General features: G+C 44.5%; 1 protein-coding gene across 9 annotated transcripts in view; it reads right to left on the bottom strand.

Annotated features, from left to right (window-relative positions):
* Positions 1-234: 234 nt before the first annotated feature.
* The window catches only part of ARHGAP26 (Rho GTPase activating protein 26), a 451,541-nt gene continuing 428,561 nt past the window's right edge, over positions 235-23,214 (bottom strand). For 5 of the 9 annotated variants that reach the window (XM_045183872.2, XM_053912484.1, XM_024575344.3 and 2 more), the window contains exons 21-23: positions 20,744-21,019; positions 14,745-14,836; positions 235-6,264 (exon numbers count right to left, since the gene is read on the bottom strand). In XM_045183872.2, the coding sequence (XP_045039807.2) occupies positions 6,176-6,264; positions 14,745-14,836; positions 20,744-21,019 (457 nt within the window). In that variant the 3' untranslated portion in view covers positions 235-6,175. The remainder of the gene's footprint in view (positions 6,265-14,744; positions 14,837-20,743; positions 21,020-23,214) is intronic. The other 4 variants (XM_045183873.2, XM_024575338.3, XM_045183874.2 and 1 more) reach the window with 2 other exon arrangements.

Raw genomic sequence — 23,214 nt, 5'->3', positions numbered from 1 at the left:
GGCTGAATTGTTTAACATGTCTGATCCCTCCTCTTCGAGTTCACTAGCATTTGACCTCTTCCTAAAGGAAACCAAAGCTCCTCAGAGTGCATCAGAAATCCGCACTGAAGTTGTCACCAGTAACCACAGGAGCCCAGACATGTGACTTTTGATCATGGTCTTTGCTGATTTTAAGATATATTAAAATACGCATGTCAAAACTTTATCAAAAACTTAAGAAACAGACATACCATCAAATGGAAAAGTCATTTAATTAAAAAATCATACTTCCATTCGTTTTATAGGGATTGTCACGTAAACCAACAAAATGTAAGAAAGCCAAGTTTCAGAGGCCGCTCAACAGAAATTCTATTTTCTTTGTAGATATGCTGAGCGACACAAAAGCACTTATTTTTAAAGCTTATACATGACAAAACTGTTTCACTAATAACAAGAAAAAAGTCCTACTCTAGCCACAAACTACTTTTTAATTACAGAATTGGATTCTCTATACCAGTCAATATTCAATACTGAACTGAAGTTTAAAACAGTGCATTATTTATGATTTAAAAAAACATTAAAGTGCCATTTTTAAGTACTTTATTTATATTATATCACAAAGCACTTTATAATATATCCAAAGGTAGCCTAAATTACGAATTAAACATGCAAACATCATCTTCTCCAAAATATGGACAAAATATCCTTTAGAGTTCTTCTGAACACTAGCCTGGTATTAGCTACTAACCACTTATGAATTTGATCTTTTTGCAACATGACTTTTAATAAGTTAACACGGACTATAGCTGTAGATAGTAACCATTTGATAAATAGGAACAAAGTTTTAAAATGGCACTTAATTTACAACTCTGATCATTTTGACAGTCAATCAACAGCCTCTCTTGTTTCTTGAATTCTCAACCTTCAAATCTTAAAGGCTGTAAAGGCTCAGCTACTGCCAGCTTATGTGGGTTTCTATATGAGTCTGTATCTTCACATACGTAAATATGCACTATACACACACAGTACACATACACAAACACACACTAATACATATATACTTTAGAATCATCAGATGAACCTCTTTTCACAGGTACAAGGCTGACCCTGGCATCCGGACACACGAGGACGCTGCTCATAGCTGTCTGCATAAGAAAGGGCCGATGCAGAGTGGCGTAGAATGTCTTCATCTCTCCAGGACTGCTCCGGGTGGTTCTGACATTTTGATTCTCAATACTCTGGTCCTTACTAAAGTCATTTTTTACATAATAGTAACTGCTGCCCTTACATGGGTCTAGGACTATGCCAAGCCTTTGTTCTCTAAAGCATTCCACCTTGAAAGATGTTGCCATCTTGTAGTGTCCTATAAAACTTTTCTAAAAATATTAGTTATGAACTTTTTATGATAGGTTTTTCCTTCTTCTATTAAGAATTGTATTTCTCGCTCTAAAAAAAATCCAAAGTCCTTCAGTGTGGTTTGCCTTTTTCTTTCTCTCTGCTCCTAGCATTAGTTTACACCCAATACTTCTTCTCCCAAGAATACAAGTGCTTCCACTAGAAGACCACATTTCAGCAAGGACTGGCTCTGAATGATGTCTGGGTTCTCTACAGGGCCTCTCTCCCTCTGCTTTGGGAAGCTCTTTAGTTAGACAAGTACTGTAGGTGTCGAAGCGGGGAGGGGGGAGCTAATTACTACTTGTTGGAGTATTGTCTCGGGCATGCTGCTGAACTGTGCAATGTCACTCCTCTCCTGCTGTTGTCATTTTGATGCTACAATTACAGAGAAGTAGTTCAGCACCCGGCAGATCAGCATGGCTGCCAAACACATCTGAGCACAAGATAAATTTTTTAAACCCCAGCACAGGGTGTGTGAGAGGACACCCAGTTGACTTGAAAGAGATGTGGGGCAGGGTTGTCTAGGTAATTGATGACTGTCAAGTTTGCCAGAGATGATAGATAACTCCCGAGATAGAATACTTAGGACACTCCTTTTAAAGTCAGGTAGCTAAGAGGCTGTTTGGTTTCTTCAGTGCTGGCTACCTATATGGGTAATATGGTTGCTCATAAGACACTCAGTTTTAGTGAAACTATAGGTGCCATGACAGCCACTGTTGTGCCTGGCGGTCCTGTGTCTACAAATATGGGTGGTCCAGACTTGTTTTGGGAAAAAGAAGCCCAAGAATGAAAGGTGCCAATAGACAGTCACAAATAGGTGATCAAGTTATCATCAGCTGATTATTTCTGTCTCCCTACCCCTCAATCATGGATGTTTCTGGAGTCACAGAAGTTAAGACAGAACTTCTGGTGAGACGGGGGTTGTTATTTCAGGAGACACAAATGCAGCTGGTAAAAGAACTTCCTTTCGAGCAAGGTATGGCACACACAACCACACAACCGCGGAGCCCCGACGAATGCCTGAAATGACCCTGTCACTAGCATGGCTGCCCTACTAACGCCGGTCTGCCAGTACTCACTCGGTTGCTCATTTCTCTCTTTCTCTTTGCCTTTCATTAAAAAACAAACAAACAAACAAAAAAAAAAAAACAACCCAACCCTCAGCAGGAGGGGATGAACTGGAATGATGCTGAAAAAGACAGTTTGGTCTGACATTAGAAAACACGTATTAGCTATTGAAATGCAAAACAGTAAGCTAAAAACTGCTCCACTTCCAAGATACCAAGGAAGGTGGTGCTATATGGGGCCCACCCCTATATGTTTACTTCTGAAAAGAGAAGAGACATTACCAGTCTTTAGTGAATCAGGAATTTACTTGCCTGCGGGGCAGGGGTTTGAAACTAGTTATTTTCTTATGGCATTCTGCAGATACAGGCTTCTGTGAGTACGTGAAGAAGAGAGAGACTGATCTTAATACCCAAAAAAGATTCAGGCTCTGCATGCCAAGCAGATCCCAGGGCCTTACAAAAGAAACGAGGCCCCCCATCCTGGGAAAACTCAGGGATCTTGGTCAACAGTCTTCCAACCTAATACCTAGATCACTCCCCTAACCCATCCTGAAGTTCCCTCCCAATGGATGGAAGGCAGAGATAGTGGAGAGGGTAAAATCTATTTTTAGTCTCCAAAATTCTTCCTATTTGTTGGCTCGTATTCTGAACAGTTTCTCCAGGTCTATAGCAAATGGGGAGGAGGTAAGCCTGGCTGGGGAAAGGAAACAGAGCAGCCATCTGTCACTGGCCCAGCATGGCCACAGGGACACTGGGAAGGAATCTACCTAAAAATTCCCATTGGCAGCAGCTCCATTTCCCTCTAGCTTCCAATCAGGGGGCTAACTGAGGGAGGGAGGGACATGCTTAGATCTAAGTGGTCAAGCTGGGGCCGAGCATCCACAGGTATGCTTCAGCAAGGAACTCCCAAGCCAGGACCTGAGCCTTTTGCTCCTCCATGTTAGTTTTAGTTAAGGTTTCAATGGGGCTGGTGACAATATAAAACATCGAATGCATTAAAAAAATTATGTTGCACTCCTTCTATTTGAAAAGCGCAGCAGCGAAATGTGCTTGTTGCCTCAGGCCCCTTGGAACAGGTTCCAAAGCTGTTCAAAGTCCACAGGGAGTAGGTGTAGCCTGTGAGTTCTCTTTCTTAGGTTTTCAATGATAGCTTTTCTGAGTCCTATCTGGGTCTTGTCCAGTCTAAATCCTAATTCCCTGATTCAGTGGTAGTGTCTCAATTGCTGCTGGGTGAGCTCCTGGTAATAGCTGTGTAACCCTTGAGCTCGTGAACTGAGTCACAATGACATACTCCTATTAACTTGAAAACCATCTATAAAGCTCTAATGGCACAATCTCCATTACTCTTTGGAGTTTTTCCCTCACCTGGGGTTATAGGAAATCTGAGATAAACAGGAGGGGCTTAAACATGTTCAGGGAAAGGAAAAGCTGCAGCATATGGAGAATTAAAAGCCCTAAGCCACCAGTGTTTCTTAGAACTCAGACACACGCAACACTTGCAAACTAGCTTGGCCTCATTCATAAAGTCTTGGAAGATGTGCAGCAGAGTTACATATAAGGAGTACACAATTATCTTACATCCTTTTGTCCTGATATCTTAGGGTACCAAGAAACACACCTGAGAAGAAAAATGGAAAAAACAAACAAACAAACAAAAACAACAAAAACCCTAAGTCCTGGCCCTATCTACTTAAATCCTGAGCTTCCTCTCACTACTGAGTAGGAGTTCTCGGAAAGATTCTTTGCCAGAAGATGCTCTTTCCATCTCCAAATCCAAAGCTCAAGAAATGTTCAAAAACACACCTGGATAAGAAGACTGAACACCATCCATGTGTTATGTCCATCAACAAGAGCCAGCAGGGCATGTGCAGACACACCCTCTCCTTCCCCAAGGTCACAGAAGAATGACCTTGACTCTCTCTCTTCAATCTCGCTTCCTTGCTCTCCCTCTTATATACACTTGTTCAGCAATCAAAGCTTCAATGTGTGGAGCAACTGGCTTCAAGAATATCAAATATAAAACTTTGCCATATAGAATTTCAAATCACTCTATTTACAGGTTTATCTTTTCCAAAAAGTGTAAAAGATACAGTAATTCAACACAATTCAAGTTATTCTTTTCTTCTTTAAACTTCTCTAAAGAGGAATTCCAGAAGCAGGAAACATTACAGAATATGGCTGCCATCCCAATGCAGTCCTGCGGAGCTTAACAGTTCATCAGTTTGGAGTTGGCCTGTCCAGAGTCACTCTTGCGAGGACACTCGAATATGGAAGACCCTGGGGACTCTGTCCTTTGGAAGCCAAGTGAATGTGAAATGTCCAGGCTGAACTTCCTCACTCAAGGCAGTCTTCCATAAACTCCCACCCTGGTGGGCCAGGAAATTCTCTTCCTCAGAAGGTACCCATCACACCTTCCATGCCTCAAGCTTTTGGTGTCCTTCTGAATCACAATGGCTTATGATATCAGTCTCATGCCTCTAAAGCCTGAGAAACAGTTCCCTTTTTCTGAGTGGCAGTGAATATATATGTCCTTTTAAACGATAGGCCATAGGGCTGGCCTAGGAATCAGCACTGCAAACCACCAGGGCACCAGTGCTCAGCAGCCCAGGGCACTGTCAGGGTGGCCAGTGATGGGCTAGAAGCAGTCCAGGGCAGGGGTAAAGGCTGGTGAACTGGAGGCCATTAGGGAATGAGTCAGAAAGAAGAGGGTGTTACCCATCAGGAGGCAGCATATCACCCCCTAGAAAGCAAACACCAGTTGCATGGAAGAACAGAAATATTAAGCCTGTAATTTAATCTCAAGAGGTTACTAGAGTTTGCTCCAAATATATCCTGATGTTGCTGAAATAAATCAGAAAGGAAACAGTTCCCAGCTGCTATTCTGTCTGTCCTAAGCAGACCACTCTAATTTCTTGATTTTTTGATTAAGATTGTTGGAAAACCATTCAAAAAACTACTCCAAAGAGGGGAGAAAAAAATGTGTCATGCAAAGCAAGTGTGTTATTTATTTATTTTGGGGGGTTGGTTTAGGAGTAGGTTGAGTTGCCATGGTTACGAGGTGCTGGCCGCCCTCAGTAGCAGAGAAGTTCCTAGCTTGGAAGGAGGGGAACGTGGGGTGTGTGTGTTCCCTTGTAAGGGAGGACTGGACTAATTCTGCTGATGCTGGGCCAGTGGCTGTTTTAGAGATGGTGAGAGATTGGACCTTATGTAAACAGTGCTGTAAGCCCTCTCCATCCTGCATGCAAACAGACCCAGCTGCCTGTAGCACTGTGGATCTCAAGTATGTAGAGGTGGCTTAGAGTGCCTACTGTAAACACAAGCAATGGACCCAGCCAGAGCCATTACCCAGCCCTGCACGCTCTTTAGGACTACTTAGATCCTACTTCCATTTTTGAGAAGGCTGGAAGTTTGGGTGACTATTGAAACAAAATGAGTGTTCCCCATTTAGGGTGCTGAATGAGAGAAAGGGCTTTGCAAGCTTTTCTCTCGGTTATCAAAATCAAATGGCTGCCCCTGCTCATTTACTTCGGTTTCTTGCAATGTCATCACGTGTCAGCTGAGATGATCATGGGGATGGATGACACCAAAGTTCACAGAAACACTCGTGTTGACAGGTAGCAGCAGAGTCAGTCATCCTGCATTTCTCAGTGGCAATGAGAAATGACCTACAATACTGGACTCAGCAGTTGTCATGGATACCACGGAAAGCTCAGCAGTTCCGCTGGGGCCAACGGTTAGAGGAACTCCACGTAGTTCTCAGGGATGAGGCCAGTTTTTCCATTCAGAGTCCCCTCCAACCAGCCAGGCTCCTGAGACGGGTGAACTGTAACAGGAAGGGGAGAGAGAGTGAGCAGAGATGACGTCACAGAAAGGGCGGCAAAGGAGGTATGCTGCGAGTGCGCGCGTGTGTATGTGTGAAAGAAGTCAGGAGAACGAGTGCAGTTGCTCAGTAAGTCACACGACTCTAGGACTTGTTTAAACCAGAGCTTCTGAACCTTCTGTTGGACATACGCCTTCTGATGAAGGCTATGCTGAACTGTCTTCTCAACAAAAATAGAAACAGACACAGACATTCAAAATTATGCATACAATATTAAGAATTTCATAGTCTTTCTGAAGGTCCTGGTTTAAACTATAAAGAAGGGATGGATTTTAGGTTAGAGTTCACAGTCATGGCACTCTATCTGTATATTTTACCTGTGTACTCTCAGTCCGTCTGTCTGTGCATCTGTCTGTCCGTCCGTCCATCCATCCATCCATCCATCCATCCATCCATCTATCCATCCATCCATGTTCCTACCTACCTACCCAGTTTTGACTATGTATCAAAGGCAGTGCCCATAAAGGACTGCTAAGAACCAACTCTTAAAGATATCTAGCTCCAAATCATGCATTTTACTTGCCTTCAAATCCTGTTTCAAATTCCCTCTAATGGTTTTTTTGTTTGATTTTGTTTTGGTTTTTGCATTTTATAGTCTTTGAATAGCCCTCTCTCTGTTCCATCCATACCCTTCCTTAGCTTTCTTTCCTGTTCTCTAGATCTTCATCCCTCCTGTATACAAGTCTTTCCCTCTATGGCAACTTCAAAATTTCTGCCCCTTTGGTTTTTCAATATCCAAATAATGTACACCTATTTCTGGGACATCACATTGCATCTCCACAGAAACTACTGTGATATTGCAAAGATTATATAAAATCCAGCTGAGTCTGCAAAGTAGTCAAAATAGGAAGGACGAAAGAAGGGATCTTGGGAGTTGGTGATGGCAGGGTGGTGTGCATGCTTGTGAACTGGAATATACAAGTCACTCTCAGGCCAGGCAGGGCATTTGCTATTAACGGATTAGGAGAACTCCAATCTTCTGAGATTGTGTGGAGAGAATGAATTTTCCTCTTTTCCTCTACTCCCTTCCTAGGTTAATTAAGTGACTTCCGGAGCTTGTTTTAGAAAAGCATTTCTGCCCCAGCACTACTATATAAGTCTAGTTTTAGCCTATAGGGAAGGAAGCAAGAACGGAAGCAAGTGGGGAAGCAGAAGGACACACACTGAGGCTTACGAAGATCACAGTCAACCTTGTCTAGCTCGTGAATATTTCTGTAGGAAAAGACAAGGTCAAACATCTGTTAGTTGGCTTTCAAAATGTGTGCATAATTTCATATCACGGCTTCAGGAATAAAACAAGAGTAGCAAGGGTACTTTGTAGATTCACCCCCACACAAGGAGGAGCCTGGGAGAGAAGTGTCTCTAGGAAGAACACAATATATAACTGAAAAGCAACCTGGCCTCTCCTATGACCACGCTCCCCCATCCTGCCCCTAATATACTAGCATCCCGATAACCCTGCCTTCTACCCGCCTGTCCAGCTGAGGCTGCCAAGACTAATTCAGTTTCTGCGCGTATTAAGTGGTGATAATAAAACTCTCTCCCCTCAGAGGTTCTTATGAGGGTTCAAGGAGCCAACATAAAGAAAGCACTCAAAGGGTCAGGACACAGTAAATGCTCAGTACAGGTTAGTCAGTAGGGGGCCTGTGTCATTTGACTGGTCAGCAAGAATTTCCCGGCAAAACCTGGGTAAGAACCTGGTTTCAACACTCACCTATGCTTTGGGAAACCTCAAAGGCTTAGAACCAAAGCCAAACAAATCAAACTTACTCCCCAAAATAAAATACCTAGAAAGAATAACCAACCAAACAAAATTTAAAAAGAAAAGGAAGAGACCCCTCCCTCTCTGCAGCAAAGCTCCAAGCTCAGCTGTTACTCCACTGGATGCACTGAGTCCATGTCTTTCAGACATTTTCCCTTCCTGGCCAGCTGTTCAAACACAGCTCAGGTGCTGAGGTGGTAACATCTGCAAGCATTAGAAATGGAATTTGCAGAGTAAGGAAAGAATCAGAGGGGAAAAAGGAAGTCCTCCAAATTGGAGAAGAAATGTGTCACAGGGGGCTACAGGGGACAATATATATTGCCTTTAGGTCAGACTACTGACTCAGTGGAGTTTTCAAATCAGGCTTCATTAAGGTGTGGTACCTACCTGAATGCTTATTAAAGTTGCAGATTCCTAGGCCCCGTGGCACATCAGTTCAAGCAGAATCTCAAGGAGCAGGGCCCAGGGATCTGCATTTTAACTCATTCACAGAAAGTTAAGGGCTATAACTTTTCTGTGTCCAAATGCCTGTGTAATGAAGGTGTTAATAAGAATTGAAACACAAATTCTCATGAACTGACAGAGGAGGGGGGCAGCCAGATCCCCACCCCACCTCCAGTTTTTTGTTGTGTTTCCTTTGTTTCCTTTCCTCGCCCTTCAAGGCTCAGTTGAAGCCCCACCTCCTCCACAAATATGGTCATAAAGTCCCATCATCTATCTGTTCCCCGCTTTCTCAGACTCCTGGAAGCCTCAGAGTACATTCCACATATTATTCATGCATCCTATTAATGATGCTCAAATGTGTTAAGCTTTGCTTCCCTAACTAGTATTATATCATTCAACATTCTTCATTCCTCCTCTCTGCCTGGTGAATTAAAGTGATAGAAACTAACACCTGGAAATAGTGATGGGGAAGCAGTCACGGGCTCAAAGCTTTAGATATGTACTGACTCATTTGACCCTAAAGATCCCAGCTATATTATTAACACCCCCATTTAACAGAAGAGAAAATTAAGGCTCAGAGAGGTAAATTAATTTGTGCAGGGCCACAAAGGTAGAAGCAGAATTTGAGCCCAGCATGTTTGACTCCAGAGCCCAAGCCTTTAACCACTACAAGCCCTTTGCCTCTATTCAACCACAGAATGTGATCCTTGAGGTTAAGAATGAGGGTATACATGTTGAACACATACTAAGTGCTTGGCCTGCACCACCTACTTTCATTTTCAGAATGACTATGGAGTTGGTTCTGTCATCATACTCATTTTACTGACGAGAAACTGAGGCTCAGAGAGGTTAAGCATCTTGCCCAAAATTACACAGCTGGGAGATGACAGAGGTGGATCTGAACCTGAGACACCTGACCCCAGAGTCTGTGGTCTTAACCACGACCACTTTTACCTAGCCCAATGCTCTGGACCTCAGAGATGCTCATAAGTACTTACTGGGCTGAACTGTACCAATGTCCAACCTTCTGAATTGCACCAGTGTCCAGTGTGCTATGTAAACCACAAGATGCTGCAGAGAGCTGCCTGGGCAGCTCTCCAGCCCAGCAAGCATATAATAAATATAAGCTGCTGCTGACATGGGCATGCTTCCTGCCAACCACTTTCTCTTAGCTCTATCTGTATATACACCATATACCCCTGTATACACAACTCCTGCTCTCCCCTCCTTTGCCCACTGTGGACAAGGAGCAAGTGTATGACTAAGATCTCTAATGGCTGGCTGTGCCAAGAGCAAGAAGCACTAGCTGGAAGAGGCACAGACCCCTGTGTATTTGAATGCATTTCCTAATTCGACAAGTGTTCATTAAGCACCTACCATGTGCCAGACACTGTGCTAAGTCCTTGCACATGATACAGAGCAAGCAGACATGCTTCCGCTCTCAGGGAGGGATAATGTATAATAAATAAGCATACAATTTTAGGCAGAGATGAGAGGAGAGAAAGAGACTGGGATAGGGAAGTGGGTGGGCGGAGAGGAGCTCAGCAAGCTAAAACCTAAATGATCCAAAGGAGCCAGTGGGGAGGGATGATGCAAGTACAAATACTTGAAGATGGGGAGAAGCTTGGTGTGATTTTAGAACAGTCGTCCGAAATTTTTCTTAAAGACCCAGAGAGCAAATATGTGTTTCTACTCAACTCTGCCACTGTCATGCCACCAGTAACAATATAAACGAAGAGGCATGGGTGGCTGTGTTCCAGTAAGGTTTTAGTTACAAAAAACAGGCAGTAGGCTGGATTTGACCAGCAGGTCCCAATTTGCCGACCCTACTAGAGAACATAAAGAAGGCCTGTGAGGCTGCAGCGTATCCAGGGCGGGTGAGAGGGGGCCAGAAGGGCAGGAGTTAGACCGTGGAGGTCCTTGTCAATAATTCTAAGAGCAGTGGGAGGCCTCTGGAGTATTTGAAGCAGGAGAATAACATGATGTGATTTCCATTTTCAAAGGTAACTCTGGCTGACTGCGATGTAGAGACTGGTTATGAGGGCAAGCGTGGATGTGCAAAGGCCAGTTCTGCACCTTGTAGAAACACTGAGGTGAGAGACAGAGGGGGCTTGGGCTTGGGTTTGGCAGCAGAGAGGGCTGGGGAGGCTGAAGACTCTGCAGAGGAACCTTCTGCAACCCCACTGCCTGAGCAGCTTGGCAGCTCCAGAGAGGACATTCTCTATCAGCAAAAAATCCCTGGGGCAGCCCTGCCTTGCACTCACACTGCCCCCTGTACCCCAAGAATTATTGGATCCAGTCCATCTCAAATCTTGATAAAGGTATCCCAAGAACTCAATTTTAATGAACACTGTGTGAATTTTCCAGGTATTGCTAATCATGTAGCTTCAAGATGACTAATGTTCCTGAGAACACGAGTTATTTGTCTTTCGAGTTACTGTCCGAGGTGCTTGCACTTGGTGAAGAGGACAGTTTCCTAGTAGATTGGCAAGGGCTGACACTGGAGTTATTGCCAAGTGTTGCAGAGCCATTCCCCACTGCACAAAGTCCAAAAGCTGACTGAGCAGCCACTCCAGATGCGCAGCACGGGCCACTGGAATCCAAAGGCTTGGAGATTAATCATTACGAAACACCAGACTTTCCCCTCTTCCTCCTTTTTATTTATTCTTCTTGATCTCGAAAACTCTCTCTCCCTCTCATTAGGAAACTTCCTTCAGATTGGTCTGATGATTTTATCAGACAGCTACAGAGCATTCAACTTAAACAGCTATTAGCTGGTATCTCCAGCAATAAACTAACAAGAGATAGAACAAAGAAAGAGATCTTCCTGCCTACTGTGTAAACAGTTTTTTCCTACTGAAATGCCTGATTCCTCAGTCAAGAGAGGTGAAGGATAGGGGAAAACAGAGGATACGTACTAATAGCAACTTCTAAAAATCGGACATAATAAAATGTTTTCAGCCAAACCAGTCTACACAGTGGATTAACATTTTGTCAGATCCTTCTTCAACTGCAGCTCAGTCAACAGTGAAAGGTGTTTTCTTCTGGGCTTAATTTGGCATTTTGCTCTTCAGGGAATTTGAAAGGTCACTGGCATTGCTGATTAAAAACAAGCTAGTGTCAAAAGCTCTGCCATGACTCCCAGAGACCACAGGAAGGCTTGGGTAATGCGCCTGACTGGAGAAGCCGAACCTCTCTCCCGCTCTCATCTGTCAGGACAGGGTTTATGACGATTATCAAGGTGTGCGGTGGGAGAGGTCACAGGACCTGCTGGGCAGCGCGCCCTGATGGGAAGGAAAGGAGTTGGCAGTCCAAAATCCCCTAGGTGTCTTCAGCTACTTGAACTACTTCAGAAAGCAGACTTAAAAACAAAAGGTGGGAATGTAAAATGGCACAACCCCTTTGTAAAACAGTTCGGCAGTTCCGTAAACAGTTAAACACAGAGTTACTGCATGACCCAGAAATCCTACTCCTGGATATATCACCAAAACTGAAAATGTATGTCCTCACAAAAACCTGTACACGAATGTTTCCAGCACCAGTACTCATAACAGCCAAAAAGTGGACATAATCAAAATGTTCATCATCTGATGAAGGGATAAATCAAATGTGATACGTTCATACAATGGAATATTTTTCAGTGATAAAAAGGAATGATGTTCTGACACATGACACAATATGGATGAACCTTGAAAATATGCTAAGAAACCAGTTACAAAGGCTATATACTGTGGAATTCCATTTATATGAATTTTCCAGAGCGGACAAATTTACAGTGACGGAGAGTACAATAGCAGTTACCTAGGCTGGATGGCGTGGGGTTAGGGGTAAATGGGCGCAACTGCTAAAGTGTACAGGGTTTCTTTGGAGGGTAATGAATACATTCTGGAACTAGAGGGTGGTGATGATTCCACAACTCTGAATATACCCAAAACCACTAACTTGTATATTCTAAGCGGGTAAATTTCATGGTATGTGGGAATATCAATATAATGGATTAAAAATTGTAGAAGGCTATGCTCAAGAAAAGGAATCACAAAACATACGCGCATACACATTCATACACCTTTGGGGAGCCTAAGCAAATTCTGCCCCGGGATCAGGGCTCTTCTGGGTCCTCTGAGTGAATAGCTGGTAGGAACATGGAAGCCCCTTGCCCATGGAGCCAGTGCATTGGGGTTTGGAGGGCAGACCTACAGACTGAGTTCATCTGTAAATGTGGGGCTCTCTCAAGTCCTGCTCGTCTATAGGCAGCAGCCCCTCGCCTGCTAACAGAGCAGCCCCACTCTGGTTTGTCTGCTGTGGAAACCCTGTCATGCTATGGCCGGGCTGTGACTCCCCCCAGAGGCCTCTTTGGGGGACACTAGCCCGTGATGTGGCTTTGGACAGCCTTCAGTGGCTGTCCCACTTTACCTGCAGGACTGTTGGGGCCCCGGAAGCTCCAGCTGCTCACAGGAGAGACCACTGGGATGGCTGTTTATATGCTTTGACTTGCAAAGAGCCCAGATGAAAAGGGAGCAAAGGTTTAGGGACAGTGCTTTGGGGGCTCTGAGAACCATAAAAGAGGATGCAGGCCCAGCACGTAACATGTAGTTATGGGCCCACACCCACCCCTGCTGGCTCAGAAGGTCCAGCACCGAGTGAGACCTGGGAACCCCCCAGGTGCTCTGTGACCACTCTCCTCCTCTTTCTACTATGCCTGATCAGGACCTCTGCCATGAAGCATGCAGGGGCTGTGCACACCGGGCAGCCCCTTGCCATGTGGGTGCAGACAGGGCTGGTCCCCAGGAGCTCACCTCTGATCTGGCTTGGACCTCAAGCCCCTTACATGTAGCCAGGGCCCAGGGAGTAAAGGTGCGTTACCTACAGCCCAGCCGAGAGCCAGGCCTGGGTCCTATCAGCTGACAAGGAAAGACTGCCACTATGAACCACGACAGCGCCAGGGTCTTTGTCTAAGACGGATGTAGTGACAATGATGATAACCACAATAATAACATACTGAATGCTCAATATGAATCGAGTACTATTTTAAACACCTGATGTGCACTGCCTTGATTTTCTTTCCTGACCCTGTTACCTGGCTGAGGCCACACAGGAGCAAGTGATCAAGCCAGGACTTGTGCTTTAGTAGCCTGCATCTAAAATTCATGTTCTCCAGTGCGAGCTGGGAGCCTCGGCTGCCCTTATTTCTGGGTCTTGGGCAGGTGGTAGGAGGTACGGTCTAGGCCAGGGTGGGCTGCCTGGCCATGAGGGAGAGTGCTTAGGCAAAATGCACTCACCCCTGCCTGGGAACTGTGCCCCCACACCACCTGAGGTCCAGAAGGGAGCCCTGGAAAATGTCTAATTCCTGAAACCAGATAGCTGATTTTGCTTCCTCCTTTGAGCCAAATAGACCCCTTCACCTGGGGATCCAGAAAGATTAACCCCAAAGGAGAACTTTATCTGGGGAAAATCTCAGCAGTAACAGCAACTTGGGCTTTATCTCAGAATCCCGACTTTAATCTCAGGCACATAAGTTACGACAAACTATGACATCGATTCTCTCTTTTAAAAATATAATTTTTAGGGAGGAAAATAAACAAAAGAAAGAAAATGATGTATCAACCAAGTACTAGATCCAAATTCTACAGAGCAGATGCCACAAATCCATTTCACACCAGGACACCTGAGCAGGGCTGCTGGCGGGGCCTGGGTGGTTTGGCTCTGGGGGAGGAGGAGCGGGGATGCAGCCAGGCTTACTGCCCAGAGCTCACACAATGCCCTGTCATCTTGGAAACCGGACTCACCTGCTGTGGGCATTGAATGCCACTGAACCCAAGAGGAAAGGGGCACAGAACCTACGGCCTCAGTCACCACCCTGAGCTTCCAACCACTTGCAAGACGGCTGTCCTCCACTCCTTCCTCTCCGACCCTCTGTTAAGCCCCAGACTCTCAAAGCCACTGCCAGGTGCTTGGCTGAGTCCACTGCAGGCACAATCACATTTAATGTCCACAACCCTATGATAAGACTGCCTCTGTTTGCTGGCGACACTCGAGAGCGCCTCCCAAAGGCCCGCTGCTGCTCTCTCATTTTGGGAAAAGATACACAAACACACACTCATTTTCAGTCTTACCCATTTGACTGCGATTTTCCTTGGGTAGGAACTTTGAAAACTCCAGTTATTTCTTTGCCCCACCTCTGCCCGCCCCCATCTTTATAAGGGATGAGAAAACTCACCATTATCGAAGACCGTGCCTGCGGTGAAGGAGAGCTCTGAGTCGTGCTCAGCTTTGCAGGCATACAAAGCTTTTGCCTTCCGGAATGGTGTGCTGTGTGAAAACAGGTGTTTATTTAGCAATTTTTAAAAACCCTCTGAAAGCTCCAGATATTTAACTTTTCTTCTTCCCCTCCTCTGTAAGCCACCTTGTCCTCTGCAACAGGAAGAGCCTAACAAGGCAGCCAGATGGCGAAACATGAGGTAGAAAAGTTGCAAAGGTCACCAGAGAAAAATGAGAAATATTCAGAGAAAAGCCATAAGCCCCAAGGAACCACACTTCTTGTGGGGTCACCTTGTGCCATGTTAAAACTTGACCTAGGAGTTACATCAGCTGAACAGTGGGAGGGAAGGCTGGGTCCCTTTTTTGGAGCAGGAGTGGCTGGGGGAGAGGGAGGTCAGGGCAGGGGAGACCTTCCAAAGTGCACTGGAGAGCACTCCTATCAGAGCCTGTTGGAAGTTGGCAATGCTCAGTGAGTCAAAAAGGAGAAATTCTAGCAAAGCTAGGCTTCCGCTCCAGGCCACAGATTGACATCACCTTTCCCAGATGTTACTTATTTGTCATTGGGCTGGTGGAACAGGATTCCAGAGTTAGAACTCCCTGATCGCCAGGGTAGGGCAGGGAATAGACAAGGTGTGTGTGTGAGCAATTACATATGCGTAAATAAGCGCAGACCTGAGTGTGGGGAAGAAGAAAGGAGAGAGGACACAGTGCATTTTTTCCCCCTTCTCATGTCCACAAGTGTTGACAACCACTTGCACTGCGTATCAGAATAACCTGGGGAGCTTTTTAAAAATGCAGGTGCCTGGGCTCTACCAGACTTATAGATATAAATATAGGCACCAGGATTTTTTAAAAGGTCTCCAAGTGACTCTAGTGTGCAACCAGGGCTGAGAACCATCGTTCTAGAACTGGGGTTGGCAAACTCTTTCTGCAAAGGGCCAGACAGTAAATCTCTTAGGCTTTGCGGGCCATGTGGTCTCTGGTAATGAGTAATTACTCATCTCTGCATTGTAGCTTGAAAGCAGCCATAGACAACATGTAAACAAATTCATGTGGCTGTGTTCCATCCATACTTTACTACAAAAAACAGGTGGTGGGCCAGATTTGACCTAAGGACCACAGAATGCTAATCACGTTCCAGAGAGTAAATTGTAAAAACTGGTAAATCCTATTAGCTTCTATAAATTTTTGCTTTGATATCCAACTAGTTCAAAATGATCTATGGACTTCGCAAGGGTCATAAGAAAAATTACACTTAATAGTCAAAACTTGGCTCTTTATTTGATAAAAGCAATCTTCTTTTCCTTCCAAGCCACCTGAGGAAGCATATAGGTGGGGCTCCAGGGCAGAATAACAAAAGAGTAAGTACGTGCTCTGGATTAGACAATTATCAGTGTATATATATTATTATCTTCAGGATTTATGGGCAGTCTCCAGGAGCCAGTGGTGCTAAACCTCCAGTGGTGCTAAACATCCGGTGATGCACCAATTTCTAGCGACCAAATGAGATTTAGCTGAGGGATGACTGGTGTCAGGTGAATCCAGACCGAATCAGAAGAGTCAGGGCATCTTGGGGTCATTCTGGAATTGTTACTTCTTGGAGTAACTAGGTCCAGCTTCCCTTTGGGAAGAGGAGCAAGCCATGGATGGGTGGAAACCTATACCAAAGCCAGGCATCTAGAACCTCCAGTACAGGCTCCATGAAAACTGAAGGAAAGAAAGCTAAAAAGGTCTATTGTGCAGAATGATCAGAGTAAATGATTGTTCAGAATTTCTTGCCAGGGTGCAGTTTACTGATTTCCTCTCTGGTCTCCTAGTAGCCAAGAGATGATGGCCAGGTGGGAGAAAATTGGGAAATTCAGAAAAAAGGAAGTGGGTCCTCTGGGAAAAAAAGGAAGGAAGGGCCTTTAGAATTATTCATCAGCTCCAATGGAAAATAGCTCTTCCAGTGTGGTTATTATTATCTTTAAAGTCAGAATAAAATTCAGAACAAGGGGCACAAGGTGAATAACCAAACCAAGTCTGTGTATTGGCCAGCAATGGCCAAATATCCAATGTGCAACTTTCCTGGGAGGAAAAACATTTTTCGTTTTCTTTTTTTTTGAGGGAGTGGGGAGCAGAGAGGAGAAGTCACCTGGCTGTGAAATGTGCTAAAACCACCAAAACCCCGTAACTGACAGGTAAGTAGAGCCTGTCATGACATGGAAGGTGGAAAGAGAACCCAGCTGACATTAGATTAGCCAGGGTCACTGTCCCTTGAGGACAGGGCAGAGCAGGTGAGGAGAGAGAAAAGAGACTGCATACAGGGAAATAAAAGGTGAGGGAAAGGTCATCTGAGGCAAGGCTCCTCCCAGTGGATTTTCATGGAGGTTACTTATTAACCTCATTAAATAAAGCAAATGGGACAAAATAGGGGCAAGCCAGGGAAACCGACTGGGATATCTGGCAGAAAGAAAGCAGAGAGAATGGTGCCCAAGACTATTATTCAAGAGGAGTAATTTTCCACTAATATCAGGATTTTGGAATTGAATAATGAAGTAACAATGAAACGGTATGATAAAAACAAAAACAAAGGTCAGGAAAGGGCCTTGCTTTTCTCTCAAATTAACAGGTGATAGTCTAAGAGAGGGTCTCTTCTCCTGCAATCTCCTCCCAGGCCCTTACAATGTGCACAAAAATGGGAGGGATGACAGAAGGGGTGCTTTTTAAAGGGACCACCTCCATTCCCCACAAGCAGAGCTGCCAAATAAAATACAAGACACCTAGTCAAATTTGAATTTCAGATCAAGAAGGAATACTTTATTAGTGTAAGTATGTCCCAAATATTACACAAGACATACATACTTACACTAAAAAAGAATCTTTTGTTTATCTACGATTCAAATGTAACTGGGTATTCTGTATTTTTATTTGCTAAATCTGACAACTCTACCCAGGAAAGAGTCTTATCTTTTTAAAAAGTCTGTCAGTGCAACGGGCTCAGTGTCCCATGCCACATTCCCCCTCAAAAGCCTTGAGCAGTTTGCTTTAGGTAGGGTTCCTACCCAAACAGCTCCTGTTGGCACAGAGGCTGTGTTTGCAGGCTTTGGCTCTGAATAAAGAAATAAAAAATCCCCACCAAGCATCTTCGGTTCTTTGGCTCCCTGCCTCCCTCTTCTCTGCAGTGTCTCTCAGCACTGGACACAGAGAGCCTGGGATGCATTCAGCTGCTCCTGTGACAGTGCCCTTCAGACCTCAGCTGGGCCTTCAAGGACATGAACAAGTTTGGAAGCTTTTGCTAGTTCACTTTTAATTTTCGCCTCTGAGCATGGCACGGAGCCAGGAAAGCACTCAGAGGAGGTTCCCTCAAATGCCCTTGCAAGCTTCGCAAAATGACAACCCACTCTCCATTGTATAGAACGACAGGGAGGTGTGGCCAGACAGATTGGCAGGTTGCAAGGGCTTGATCATTTAGGCAACATTTCCAGGGGCCCCTGTGCAAATGCAAATGATGGGTCTGGGGCTAGGAGTGTTTCTGGGGGTCCGAGTGACAGGAAAGGGAAATGTGAAGGGAATGTTCCTTCAGTACCCTTTCTCTGATGTGCTGTGAAAGGCATCTTCATTTGTGAGCTTGAATTAATATGTACTAAAGTTGCTTTGAAGAAGGGAGAGGAAGCCATTTCCAGAGAAGGCATGATATAGAAGTTCATGAGAACATTCATTAGGTACAATTAAGTGCTTATTTTTAACTGCTCTGTCTAGAAAAGGAAATCGAAGTTCATATTCTGGAAGTAGATTTGGGGGAAGGCCCCACTGGACCTGAATAACAGGCATATGCCCCCACCTCTTGGCTGTATACTGCAACAGCAATTATGGGCGAGCTGTAATGGGCTAGCTCCCCAGTAGGGTCCATATCTATGCTCACCTTGGCATACATATTTAGCTCAGTGACAGCCAATTCCAAGCCCTACTCAGCCTTGCATATTTTCAAAATGGCAGCTTCCTAAAGGGTTGTGGAAGAGCATTTTCAAATGGTGCTATTCTGACAATGGCCAGAGAAGGCAGTACTGAGTACCCATGACCCCAAACATAGCAGGTGAGCAGATTCTACTGCCACCTTCCCCTGCTGATCTGGAAATTCTTTGGGAGAGGAAAGGAGTAGCTAAAGAAAAAAAACTGGAAATGTCTTGGGAGGTGGAAGGGAGTGGAGAGATGGAGATACTGGAGAGGCAACAGGGCCCCAAAGCTCAGAGACACAAAAAAGTGAACATTCTCAAAGCGGAGAATACATTTCAGGTTTTTAGCTGAATGAGCCCCCTAACTCATTCTGTCCAAGGGGCTAATGTCTTGAAGATTTTACTCCCTTTTAATCAAAATGAACGGACCACAGTCTTCCAATGACCAAATCTCTGGTATGAGTGAGGGAGGCCGTTTTAGAAGGTGACTGTCTCTCGCTACTGTGGTTTGCTCTGGTTAGGGTCCCCATGGACAATCAGTGACCTAACCAGAACGATCAATGCCACGTCTAGTGTCCGAGAAAGTTAGTATCTCCCAAAGCACCTAAATATGTTTAAGAAATAATTAGGAAATAACCTGAGTGTTAGGGAAATAGGATTTGAATTTTTACCTTATTTCCAGGGTGAGGATAAGAGGATATACTGAAAAGGTATCTTTCTCATATTCTGGGACAAAGCTGGATAGAAAACGTAGAAGAGCAGGCCAGGCTCTGGGGCTGAAAGTTGCACGCAAACTTGAATGTGGGGACACCCATGTGTTTGGAGGAAAGAGTGGGCTGAGGGCAAGAAGTCCTGAATTCTAGATTGGCTCTAGTTTAGTCATGCGACTGTACAAGTCGCCTCTCTCTGCCTTACTTCAGACCATTCCTCCTCTTACTCTCATATAAGGACAGAATGAAATGGTAGATACGAAAGTGTGTAGAGGAGAATAAAGTAATATATACATCTGTATATAAATAGCACAGAATTTTCTATTTTTTAAAAAATGAGACTCAGCTTTATAAATTATTTAAGCCTCTCTGCTGGACTTCCCCCTGCCCCCCGCCCTTAGTCAAAAACCAGCTAGGAGAAAAAGATGGATGAGAAAATATTGCCAAGGCCCAAAATGCTTATGATGCGTATAACTGGGCTCTACATTTTGGTTGTCTGAAAGCAGAGACTAAGTTTGAGAGAAATACGTACTGCAGACCTATACAGCAGAGGGATCCTGCAGGTTCTTAATTAATTAATTAATTAATTTCCAGGATTTAAACCGTCTGTTTTCTCCAAAGAACTCAAGTGCAAAGAATGAAGCCTAGACATCATCAAAGCAGGGAACACTCCAGTATGGTCCTTGGAGAGAGGAACTAGGCCAGCCTCAGAAAGAGGTGCTACCTGTTCCCATGAGAGCTAAGGGTTCATGACACATGGAGACAGAAGCAGGCTGGGAGCACTGAACGTTCCTGGGAGTGCATGGAGGGAAGGGTGTGGCCACGAACAATTTAAAGAAAAATCACTTCATATCTTGATCCCTTATTTTGTGTTATATTCATCTCTCTCCCAGTGGTCTGGTCTCAGCACCTAGGTGTCAGTGCTCATGGTCGATAGCCCAACCCCACAGGTAAATGTTGCCTGATGCTACCTGATTAAAACGAGGGAAGGAAAGGCCAGTGCATGTCTTGGCAGTGATCCCTCTGTCATTATCTCATACCAAAGCACAGAGAGACCGATGTTACAGACAGCAAGCCAAACAGGAGCCTATTCAGGAGGTGCTCTTTCCCCAAACACCAGGTATCACAGATTATTAATTCAAACTGAAGCAAGGGTTCAGAAGGGTGTGGAAAATGCCAGGCTGGTTCATGCAAATGGTCCCTCCCAGCTTTGGCTCTTAGGCTGGAATCACAGGAGGGCAGATGCTGGCCACCCGCTGTCCCTGACTGGCTTGGATAAACAGGACCGGATTGGTCATCATCCATGATTTTACCTGGAGTCTTCATGAACTGCTTCTTCTGGCCTGTGAAAAAGCAAGTGCAGGTTTGGATGGCAGGGAACAAAGTTGACGAGGAGGCTGAACACTGCATGAAGAGAGGACCAAGCCAATGAGAGAACAACAGCAGCAACAGAAAACCAAACAAACCCTGCAACAGACCTGATGGGGGATGAGTCGCTGGACGTGGATGAGGTGGGCATAGGGCTGGATGGCGCCGAGAACATGGGCCAAGATGGCGAGAGGGGTGAAGTTGGGCTTGGATTCGGGGGGCTGCAAGACATAACCAAAAAACTCATCAGCACACAGGGAAACCACAGTGGGAGCACAGCAGGTGCACGGAAGGCCACATGATGGGGAGCTGGAGCAGACTAGAGCAGCACTGAGACGCAGGAGGTGTCATCAGCGCCAAGTCCCATTTCTCCAGACCAAACCTCCGCGTCTTCCAACAAAAGCCTGTTCTATAACTCCTTGGAGCATCAATGTGCCTCCTTGCCTTGCAGAAGAGCTGCTTTCTAGGGGACAGGAGCTTCGTCAGTTGTGTCCTTCATGCCTTTGGCCATTGGCGTTAAATACCTTGAACCCACACACATGAGTTCCCACACCCATATCCTATCACGACCTCTGTCTCCGGACAGGACTAGCTTATAATCAGCATTCACCTTCCACTACTGTGTGAATGTTTTCAAAGTTGTGTCTCAGCAAAAATGACCATTTTTCCGGGCCCCACAGGGTATTCAGCCAGAAAACAATTTCCTGTTTACATTTTTAACTAAATGGGCTGTATGCCATTAGAGACCCAGAGCAGTACTGCATTAGAAAAATGACAGGGAAGGCCTGCAATTAAGGGCAGTGTGCCGTTCCTCTGGGTTTTGCTTTCCAGGTCTGCTCTTTCTCTTTTCATAGATTCTGGGCATTTTGATGCTCAAAGAAAAAACCCAGATGGGAGGTAGTAAAAAACAATAAATAAAAGGAGGAATGGAAACCTTCCATCTTAAATTTTGTTCTTTGATTGGTGGCTGACCAAAAGTTTGGAGAGGAAAGGTCGAAATTACGCCCTAAAATACGATTTGCTTTTAATTGGTCATGCTCACACTTTGACTTATTTCCACAAATTACACAAACAAACAAACATCTTTAGCAATTCTGTAAAATCACATTAAGTCACAGATAGTGCAAACACTAATGACTGAGAAAACAATGTGAGAACCACCTGGCCACACCACCATCTGCAGCCTCTGAACCTCAGCCAATGACTGGACTGTTTGGTTCAAGCACTTTATAGAGGTGAAAATGACAGCAATCCAATCTAGGGAACAGACTTTCTAAACAGAGTGGGATTTAGCAAGAACACATAAATGTCCTATTTAAAGGGAACTACTTAATCCAGACATGAGACCCAATTATGGCCCTAACTACCTATAGTTGTAACACATTCCTGTGGCAATATACAGTAAAAACCCATTGTGTTAGTGTATCAGAGAGCTGCAGACTAATTGAATAAAACATTTATTGAGTGCCATTATGTATACTACATCTCTAGAATATAAATCCCACAAGGCATGGATTTTTGTCCATTTTGTTTATAGCTATATATCCAAAGCCTCAAAGAGTGCCTGCAGGTATTCAATAAATAATTATGGAGTAAGTGAATTAATGAATCTTGTTTAACCCACACAGTGAGTCAAGAGACACTATTATAATTACCATTTCACAGATTGGGAAACTTGGGCCAATTTGGAGCTTGCCTAAAGATACCCAGCTTGTAAATGATGAGACCTAAGTTTAGACCCCAAGCCGTGACTCCAAGCCCCTGGGATAGCAGGACTCGCTGTTTCTCGACACTGTGCCAAGCTTCTTCACAGACCCAACCATAGTATTAGAAGCCTTCTTGACCACTGACTATGACTTTCTTTTAGGTGCCTACCACATTTTCACGGGAAAATGGGAATGCAGCAACAGACAGACTCAAGACTCAACACATTGTAAATTCCAATAAAATCTCCAGTCCTGCCTCCAGTCTTCTGTCTGGTAGATTCATACAGCAGATAGAATCCATATAATAGAAATAATTAAATTCAAAGAGCATGGTCTTTTCCCCTCCTTTTTCCCATTAACCCAGCAAAGACTAGTTATAAAGTACCTACTATGATCAAAACAATAAGTGAAATACAACTTAGCATTTGCCAAGGTTCCTAACTGCAAGAGCATACAATGTATTTGACGAGAGGGACATTAAAAAAACAACTGCAGGTGCTAAAATCCTCAACAAAATATTAGCAAATCAGATACAGCAATACATTAAAAAGATCATATGCCATGATCACATGGGATTTATTCTGGGGATGGTACAATATTCACAAATCAATTAATGTGATATAGCACATAACAAAATAAAGCATAAAAACCACATGATCATATCAATAAATGCAGAAAAAGCATTCGATGAAATCCCACACTCATTTATG

This window comes from Desmodus rotundus, chromosome 10 (assembly GCF_022682495.2).
Source record: "Desmodus rotundus isolate HL8 chromosome 10, HLdesRot8A.1, whole genome shotgun sequence".
NCBI lineage: Eukaryota > Metazoa > Chordata > Mammalia > Chiroptera > Phyllostomidae > Desmodus > Desmodus rotundus.
The sequence above is the reverse complement of the archived record's forward strand: the minus strand, read 5'-3'. Positions and strand labels throughout refer to the sequence as shown.